Raw genomic sequence first — 10,616 nt, 5'->3', positions numbered from 1 at the left:
CCCCTTTTCCGTGTAGACCTTTACATAAAGATGTAAAAGTACAGGGGCGGAATACCTATTTTGTTAACTAACTGGGTTACTTTCTGAAAATAAACAATCAATTATTATTATCCGACATTGTCAACAAACAAACAAACTTTTTGAAAAACGCGCCTTTTACAGATTTCAGTGGAAACACCCAAAGGTTTCCGAGCAATAGACAACTTCCGGAGAATCGTACGATGGATTGTCGGAGCACGTTGCTTTGTTTTCTCTAGATTAACATCTTATAATATAAGCAAAAAAAATGACTTGTTGTGGGGAAACTTTTACCAATTATGGATGGGACTTTTTCATGTGGTTTTGTAGATTTTGGGGTATTATTACAGCGTTAAGTGAGTATAAAACAGTTGAAACATGCCTGTCGCTAGACAAACTAGATCACGCCACTGTGTTCTATTTTTAGAACACCATGATAACATTTGTTTTATTTTTGAGCAAATAATTAATTTTGACGACATTTTTTTTCTTAAGATATATCAGAAATTAAAACTGATTTTTAAATTGTTCCCGTTACTGGTCAAACTCGAAGGTGTGTTCAATGTTGACAACCCATTGGTCCATGAATGACAACAACATGTGTTTCTTATTTTAATTTATTTTAACATTGAATCAAAGTCATGTCAATGACCTATTTTAGGCTATTAACATGGGTTTTTGATTCTTTTCCAAGTATGTCAGTAGATCTGTATAATAATAGTGTTCTGATGCCATCACAGAAAATGTTTTGGCTACAAAAAAAATATACCCTTAGTACCACATTTGGCAGTTACTCAAAACAAGATTTGTATACATACCAATTACAAATCCTTGCTTAAAATAACGAAGGTCAGACTTTATTTTAATAAATTAAGTTTGATGTTTTGTAATTAGGATCAAAATAAATAATAGTATTCATATTTGTTTTAATGCATCTATCTAGCTTGTCCTCTTGTGTTTTTTTTTATCCAAACTATTTATAGAATGAACAAGTTTACATGACAAGCTACTCACAATTTCATAAACTCAATAGATCATCCAATGTTTATAAAATTCATTTCAGCAGACTTTTAAAATATAATGTATAAAAAGGTACATTTTTTCCCTTAGATGTGAATTCTTAAATCAGGTGAATGTAAATTCATGAAATGGACCATGATTAGACATGTGCAGATCCAATTTACATTGTATGTTTATTCAAGTTAAAATTATACAATGTATATGTATTTAGAAAAACTTTACATACATGTATATGCAGCAGTTTCATCTTATGGTGTATATGTATTTAGAAAAACTTTACATACATGTATATGCAGCAGTTTCATCTTATGGTAACATCTACATTTGATTAAATTATGTAATTGCATGATCCTAAATGCTTGTGTGTTATTGTCTTTCACTCAATTTCAAATTGTTAAAAAGCAATTATAATTTATTACCTCTCTGATCTCTAGAGCATCAATTTTTTTTAATCTGATAAGTCTTAAGGAATGGTATTCTTGTGCCATTTTTATGAAGTTTCAGATGATAAGTTCTTGAATTTTATACAATTTTCATATAGAATAAATCTTAGAATAAACACACCCTGAAGAATGCTAGAAAAAAATCTATGAAAATATTTTAGTTGTTGATCATTCTATAAATGCCTTTAAAATGTTGTTTGTTCGTCTTTCCTTGACCTTGACCTTGGTTTTTTAATGTCCATATTCATCTTCTTACCTGTTATAAATGTCCATTGAAAAAAAAAACCAAAAAAAACTAGAGGCTTGATCGATCATGTAGTACATGTATGGTCACCTTCAATTCTCAAGACTCTGACCTTTTTAACTGTTATACTTGTGGTACATTGTACATGTAATTCTTTGGAAATTTTGGCAGAAAAATCTTGTCATGCTTTTGAATTTAATGTCTTGTATGGAAGTTGGACCTTGGAGGTTAAATAACAAAAGATTTACTATAAGTCATGGATTTGAACCACACCGGTCCACACTATTAAGAGTTTTAATGTATCCTCCTTAATAATAGATGATCATTTGCTTTTCAGGTTTATGGGGAACTGGTGTAGAAGCTATTTATTATGGACATATCCTTGGATATTATATAACGTAAGTTTATAAGGGTGAATAAATCATATTTTACCCCATTTAACATGTTTAAGACCTTGTCACTTTTTAAAACAATACTTGGATTTAGGTAAGTGTAAATAGTTCATGTGCACAGAGTTTACCTCTAAAAAAACTTAGGTCCCTGGCCTTGACAAACCACAGACTTCAGAATGTAAATGTTCTGCTTCTGCATTATTGAAGCCTGTCACACATAGAACATTGTACCATTAAGTCAGACACTGGTAAAGTGGTTAACTTGAGAGTTATTTACCAAGGTGCTACATGTTTTCATCTGGACCTTTAACCTGTTGAGTGTAAGGTAGCACATCTGTCTAATGTAAAGCAGGTGTCATGTTTATATGATATTTTTTGTCTTGAATATGCATAGAATATTTACCACTACCTAGACATTAAGAAGATTTTATTTGATATTATTAGAATAAACTCAAATTTAAGCTTTTACATATGTAGTTTTACAATTCATTTTGGTAGTTTTAAAATCATGCATGACTATAGGGTTGCATGTTCAGATGCATAAAATTTATCAATCTTTTTTTCTGTTTAACTGTTTTATTTATTTGTAGTCTTGCTGGTCTTGCTGTGACTTTCTTTGAGCTGGTATTTGCTATGAACTATATTGTAGCTGTTTGTCAAGGGTAAGTATATATATATAATACCATATTTAATTATTGCTTAATCAGGAGATCTATCATGCAGTCTGTTATCTGATAATAACGAGTACTATTATATTTTTTGGCTTCTGATAGAAATTTTAGAACATCATATAATATTAAATAAAAAATTAATATCATTATAAAGGCAATGCACATGCATGTTAAATTAAAGTATTACTTAACATTAAATAGGAAAGAACATGTACATATATTATATAATCAGGACTAACAGTAAGCCAGAATCATAGGTAAAGTAGTATTCTCCTTTTGAATCTCGCAGAGATAAGGGTCTAGACTTCAGAGAGAAGTGCTACACAAAATTATAATTTACTACATTATTGCTGATTCAGTGCATTTTCCTTCAGTCTTTTCTTAGTAACACATTAGTATAACTCTTTCCTGTCTGTCACTTTATTGTCATTAATTTGTACCATTTAAAAATACATGTAAATAGAACATGGTATCAGATTTAAGCGTTATGTAATATAAAAAAAGAAAAAAATACTGTCCAGAAACTAGTTTATATGAAACAATAAGGATAGTCCATATGATGAGATCCAAGGACAAAGCTATAAACAACTTGGATTGATTGTCATCACTGTAAACATGGTAAAATGACTAATCCAAATTCAAATATAAAAAAAAAAAATAATTAACAAATTACCTAACAACACATCAATTCATGAACGCACTACACCTATGTACAGTGTAATCCCCAGAAATTTTGTATAGCATCACATTTGGCGTAAACAAAATAATTGTATTTTTATGTAATTTGTTGCATCGTGGCAATGCTGTATTTCCTTTATGTTATTTACGTTATTGTTTATTACAAAATGTATTATATTGTTAGTATGCTATAGGCTCTTATTTGGTGAATAAAATATTCTATTCCACCCTACTCTTTGTGTCTATATTGTTGAATTCATAACTGAGAATACAATTAAACTATAACCATGATAACAGTGTTTTCAGTTTATGTTTTTCTTTATTCATTTATAGGTTCAGAATTATTATTTTCCTCTTGGGCCAAATACAAATATATGTGTGGTTCCAGTTACCCTACCTACCCAGCTAAATGAATGAATGGTTTATTATAGTGCAACCTGTATTCTTTGTTTCTTTTTATCAAAATGATACATATTTTTAACAAAGTTAACAAATAGTCTGGTCTGTTAATGCTTAGTTTTCTCTTTAGATATCATTGTCTACTGTGCCATTATGCATATGTAGTTATTATCGTCAAATGCAGATTTTTGTCATATCCGGTCCGTTTCCAATCAGTAGTTTACACTAAAATATTCAATGGCCGCCGAAAGCAATGAAAAATACGAAAATAAACTATGTTTGACAAGAGATTGGGAATGAATATGGTGTTTTTAATGCATTAAATGGATGAAACATAAACTAAAGCCAATTATGATCTCTTTCTAAAGAAAGTACAAAACTTATTTAGCTCAAAATCAATTTTCACTCTCGATTTACAAAAAGTAATAGGAAGAGAAAAAAAGTAATACTTATATTTTGAAAAGATACGACTCAACCTCTTTTTAAAAGATAAAAACTGTTTGTTTCTTTGAATTTTTATTTTGCAAACATATATTTCAATTTTTTGATTCTCCTTGTCGAAATTTGCGATTGAAGACCACAAGTGACATCTTAGGGTATTCGTATCCAAACAGTTATCGCCCAAAGGGCAATTAACACCTATTTAATCACTCTAAATTGCCTCTATTGTCCAACTTGAAGGGATTACAATTAAAGGTGATACATTTTTTTATGATCACAAGAGGTCATTAGATGAAAGTTCAAAATTTAGGACATGGCTTTGCCATATATAGAAACGAGAAAAATAACATGCTGAAAATAGTAATAGTGTCGTGGAACTTATTATAGCGTCACGGAAAGAAAATATAGTGTCACGGTACCATGACGCTAAATGGCCTGGGGAGAACACTATGTATGTATGTAGCTTTAATCGTTTTCATTTATATTTTTCAGTGACGAAGAAAGTTGCTGTAAGAATATATGGAATGCTATAGTTATGGTAGATAATTGGAAGAAAGGAATTTTATATATATTATTTTCTGTGCCATGTTTTATACAGCCTTCTACAGTATGGCTTGGTATAATATCAGGTAAAATTTTGCTTGTCATCTTCTTAATACTTATAATATTTTAATAATCTGTCTTGGTATCACAGTGACAGAGACACATTAAATTATGACCTATATCTTGATTCTTTGTTTACACAATACTAACTCATGTAGCTTTCAGTGTTTCTGTTGAAAGTACTACCTGAATAACTCTATAAACACCTAAAATTACTAAGGATTTTCTTATCCCAGGCAAAGATAACCTTAGCCGTATTTTGGCACAACTTTATGGAATTTTGGATCCTCAATGCTCCTCAACTTTGTACTTGTTTGGCTGTATGAATATTTTGATATGAGCGTCACTGATGAGTCTTATGTAGACGAAACGCTCGTCGGCGTACTAAATTATAATCCTGGTACCTTTGATAACTATTGATAATGTCGTTCTACCCTTTTTATTTATTTTAATATGCTTATATGTAATATCAATATCTAAGAAGATGTGTGGTACAATGTATAAGGCAGCAATTCATCATCACATGTAAACTTCACTACAGCCAATTAATCTTGTTTATCATTGATACATATGTATATTCATCAAGATAGTCTTGATAAGTCAATTAAGAAATTATCACATCTTCTGAGCTTCATAGCAGGAAATAGCACTCAGAATAAAGATAGGTTGTTAATAGAGAGACCTTATGGCATAGGAGTTTGCAACTGATAGTAACTCCACAAAAAATATGGCAAAGCAAGCTATAAAAGGCCAAGAACAATTCAAATGAGAAAACTAGTGACCAGAAGAGTGAACAAAAGAATAAAGGATAAACAAATATGATTTTAATATAGCAAGAATGGACATCCACTGAATTACAGGCACCAGATTTTGAATAGAAAAATACAGAATGATACACGAATCCAGCTTCATTTATGTCTAATTTTAATGATATTAAAAAAGGGTTCTTTTGGAACATTTCATAATCCATATTTCTTTTTGTTGACAATTGTTGAATATAAAATGATAAATTTTGTTTTCTTTTCAGGTGTTATGTTAATTATAAGTGCCATTTTATATATGATAAAAACCAAAGGTAGTACAGAAGAAAATGAATTAGATAAAATTACACAGAATGCGTCTTATGATCGGTAAGATAGAAATCGTACAATATTGTGAACCAACTTCTTTTTGTGCTAAGCTCCTCATAGCTGACTAGATGCCATTTATTTTCACTGTGGTTTTTTTTTTATGTGGATTTATTTATATAAGGATAATCTGTGTTTTAAACTAAATCAAGATGATGTATGTTTGTTTTTTTTTCTGCTAGCGAAAAATTAGTTGGTTTATAGTAATTAGCAAATAGTTCAAATATATTGCACTAATAAGGATGTAAATACAGCAAAATTTATAAAGGAGAGACCAGAAGGTAACCAAAGCAATGTGTTCTCAAAAGATCTTTATACACAAACTTATACACAATGCTTATTACCACATAATACAGATCAAGTTTGAATTTTGGTAGCGTCACTTTTACTGTTTGGGCCTGTTTACAAATGGGAAAATATTTTTTGTTTCAGTTCTTTAACTTCAGTTGGTCCCAACCAAATGTTATGAGACTTAAATTTAATAATCATTAAATTGTTATCAAAATTTGATAATTGATAAATTCTGTTGTAAATTTAATAATAAATTATGTTTTAGATTTGACGAGTTACAAGAGGATGATATAGAAGATTGTATATTAAATCCAACAGATCAATCAACGGGCATATCATTAGCTGAACAGCAAGAAATTTTAGAATTATGATGTTAAGAATAATTTTGTTTTATAATAATGTTTTACATTGTCAGATCTGTCAGTGCTAAATAGTGCTAAATAGTCATATTCTATATGACAGCTTATGTCTCATGATCGGAAAGAAAAATTTAGTATATGCTAATGGACAGCAACCCTTTAATTCAATAAAACAAGGAGAGATAATTACTTTTCTTTAAACTATTTCATTTGATGATATTTAACATTATCAGCCCAATTATTTTGATGTTAAAACAGATAGTAATTAATTTAAATTGTTTTAGTCATACTTGTATCAAGTCAACTTTTGGTAATTTTCAATGATGAAGGGAGATAATTACTTCCAATCTTGGAAACTTGTGTGATTTACAAATCATAAGAATGGCTGTATAAATTTTATTTTTGTAGACAATTCAATGAATTGTAATATTATATAAGAATGATTAGGATAATTCTTTTTTTAAACTCTGTTGAAAGAGGAAAATCAAAGAAAATACTTAAATTGAATTGTAAATAGTTGAGTTATCTCCCTTTGTTTGAATTTTTGTAAATTTATAAGTCTGCAAAATTACAGCTGAAGTTATTCTTTCAAGTTCTAAATATTTCTTATTTAAATCAAAAACTTAAGGAATTTTAATTATGTTGCACATACTGCCTTGTTCCAGATTGAAGTGGTACTTAATATACCTGTATAGGTCTTGATATTTGCATACATGTGTAATGTTGCTTACAAATATGATAATCTTCTATTAGTATCTGTTTTATGATGCAGCCAAGTCTGTCAATACAGAACTAATAATTGGATGATGTAATAGGTTTTGTAATGTACATTTAACTGGAGGAAATGTTAAGATTTGCTGCAGTGATTATGATATTTTGAATTCTTAATGTTATTTTTAAAAATGATAAGACCAAAAGAAATATATGTCTGTTTACAGTTACCTGACCAACCCTATTTTGAGCCTGACCCTAAGCCATTTAATTTCGTCGTAAAGTGAAAAATAAACTGAACTTGTGTTAAAAGTGAAGATAGTGTAGCCTGATACATCCCAATATACATAATCATGAATATGACAGCAGTTTTAAGGAAATTAGCGACTTGTGTGATGAAATAAACACTTTGCCGCCATTTTTTCCAATCAATAGCAAAGGGAAATAATTCAATCATTAAAAATACGGGTAAACTCGGCCCATTGACAACTCGGACCACGGCAAGACAGACGGCACGACTCAAAATCATGGCACAAAAAATAAAATGGAAATACCGACCTACCTACCCTATTTATTTTGATGATGTAACCTTAAACAGACATATAATTTTTTTTGGCCTAATACAAGCATCTCTAAAATGAATGATTTCATACACACATATTTTAATGATAAAGTAATGAACCTTAAATGAAATATCCAGTTAATTATTGCAAACGAACATTTAAAAAAGGAATAAGTTACATTGGTTTTTTTTATTGTTTTGTTGACGCTTTTATTTCGAAGATAAAATAATGATGACCTATGACCCACATGGAGATGAGAATCCAGTGATTAAAATCGCATTTCAGTCTTAAATGACAAAATCACAATAATAAATGCACGCAATAATTTCTGAATCTACAGTAAGTCATTAATGAATATAATGAAAGTACGTCGTATATTACCAAAATTCAATCCGAATTGACTCTGTAAAACACACCCATTTTAAGTGTTCACCTTAAATTGTTTATAATTTATTTTTATATTAAATGTTGTAAGTGAGTGTTTTATTCTTGTGAAGATATCTATAGAGAGTAGGAGGGTATGGGAGAATTTTAAAATGAATCTTGGTAAGTGTTTGTATATGTTACTTGTGTTTAACACTTGTTATGTGAATAAATGTATATTGATAACTTGAAAGGCATGTTAAAAGCTGAATGTATCTTGTTTATTTATTGGTTAGTTTTAGGTTGTGATTTTTGATAACTTATTTAGGTCATATGACATTGCTAAGAAAACTAGTAATTGAATCAATTTCTTTTTTTTTTTTTTCTATTTTAGATGTTTTTAAATGTTAGAAAATATGATATTGGACTTACCTGCCACTGATCAAACGTACCATATATTGTCTTTCCTTTATAGGGAATTAATAAAGCTTGTTTGCATACATACATAGTTTGACAACTGAATTTAACCCATCTTAAAAGTATTCTGTTGTTTCCTAATTTAAGTTGTGTTGTATATATATTATCAGTTTGTCACAACGATTATAAGAAGTGAAATAAAGAAACAAATTAACTGCAGATTTCATGCCCATGATTTAGAAATATTACTATGATTAAACAGTATGTGGAATGAGCTCATTGAGAGATCTTTAACTGCTATTTATTTTGCCTGAAGTTGAGATTATTATAACATATTTTATTAAATGACACCAAATAGTAATTCACAAATAAAAATATATATGTCTTCCCAAGAGATTAAAATGCAATAGATCTGAAAAACTAATTTCTTTTAAAACTCCACCATTTTTTTGCATAATATTTATTATTGATTGAAAAACAAAAATATGATATTCAATGTTTTATATCTTTAAGTAAGAAAGTTAATGAATCTCATATGGGAATATAAACAATTTGAACTGATTTATGAGACAATATCTGAAAAAGTCTAATTTCCATGTCCCGCACTTCACCAGCAATTATTTTTTTATTCAACCATCTTTTTTGAAAATTTTAAGTTTTAGTATAAACTAAATTATATAATGCACCATGGCCTGCCAATTAAACACTCATTCTTATATTTCTTCCAATAAAATATTGTAATTTAAATGTTCAACCCCCCCCCTAAAATCATGTTGTCCCCTGTGTTTTTTTGAAAACTAAATCATTCAAATAATATCCAAATTAACTAAACAGGCGTCCGATTCTCACATATATGATATATTATTTAATAAACTTGCCCCTAATTTGTCTTTTTATATTATAAGTATAGCATGTAATAAAATTTTGCAAATTTTAAGAGAAAAAAAATTTGTCCCCCAGGGGTGATTTCCCTCCTGTTACCACTGGGTTTTTTTTACCTGTGGAAACGTTTACAAGACCAAAAGTTATTTTCCCATTATGTATTGTGAAGAGCATCATTCCCTGAATGTATTAGTACAAAGAAATAGTTGGAAAGGCGGCCAGGTTTGAAAATTCAAGCCCATCCAAGGTAAGAATTTATAGAAAAATACTTATTGGTGTTCTATCCTGTTATAGCCTTTTTTTACACTTTCTGAGAATATTTTTATGTGTGCACCACAACATTAAGTGTGTTTTTATATCATCTTTTTAAAAGTTATATGTCACAGGAAATACACTTACATTTAATGTGACAAAAAGGACAAAAACTATCGCGTAATTCCTTTCTGTTACTTTCTGTCATGTTACCTGATCAAAAGTAACAGCATAACCATCATCAGTAACAGGAAGGATGTTCAAGACAATTTCACTGAAGAATCGAACAGTTAATCTACTATATGCCAACCATTTCATTTAATATAAGTTATCACCCCCATATCAAATAAATTTCAAAATAATATACAGTATATTGAATAAAAAAATAGGTTTTTTGCTTTTGATAACAGCAGAGAACATTGTGCAATTCTAGTATAGTAGATAGTAACAGAAAGGAATTTATTTTAGAATTTTTCATTACCTGGGCAGATTTTTCATCTTGCAAATACAGTTTCAAAGGATAAATGACATTGTTTGCTGTTATCTTCCAATTGTGACCAATCTAAAATGATTTATTTTTCTTAAACTTTAAAATAAAGCAGAAAAATCCTTTCTGTTACCAACTCTGTCCTGTTACCATTGTCCTGTTACTCAAGATTCTTTCATGTTACCGACATATCTGACTATATTTAAGTATATTTCTAAACCTTTTGTATTGCAAATGCTAAAATCAATAATTGGC

The 10,616-nt window shown here is 29.3% G+C and overlaps 1 protein-coding gene across 1 annotated transcript; it reads left to right on the top strand.

Annotated features, from left to right (window-relative positions):
- Positions 1-203: 203 nt before the first annotated feature.
- On the top strand, positions 204-8,959 carry LOC143046062 (transmembrane protein 72-like). Its single transcript, XM_076219039.1, has 6 exons — positions 204-374; positions 2,063-2,123; positions 2,708-2,779; positions 4,799-4,935; positions 5,937-6,039; positions 6,593-8,959. Exons 1-6 carry the CDS (start codon positions 287-289, stop codon positions 6,696-6,698), a joined length of 567 nt encoding a protein of 188 aa, XP_076075154.1. The 5' UTR covers positions 204-286; the 3' UTR covers positions 6,699-8,959.
- Positions 8,960-10,616: the final 1,657 nt, after the last annotated feature.

The sequence above is a fragment of the Mytilus galloprovincialis genome, chromosome 9 (assembly GCF_965363235.1).
Source record: "Mytilus galloprovincialis chromosome 9, xbMytGall1.hap1.1, whole genome shotgun sequence".
Classification (NCBI taxonomy): Eukaryota; Metazoa; Mollusca; class Bivalvia; order Mytilida; family Mytilidae; genus Mytilus; species Mytilus galloprovincialis.
The sequence above is the reverse complement of the archived record's forward strand: the minus strand, read 5'-3'. Positions and strand labels throughout refer to the sequence as shown.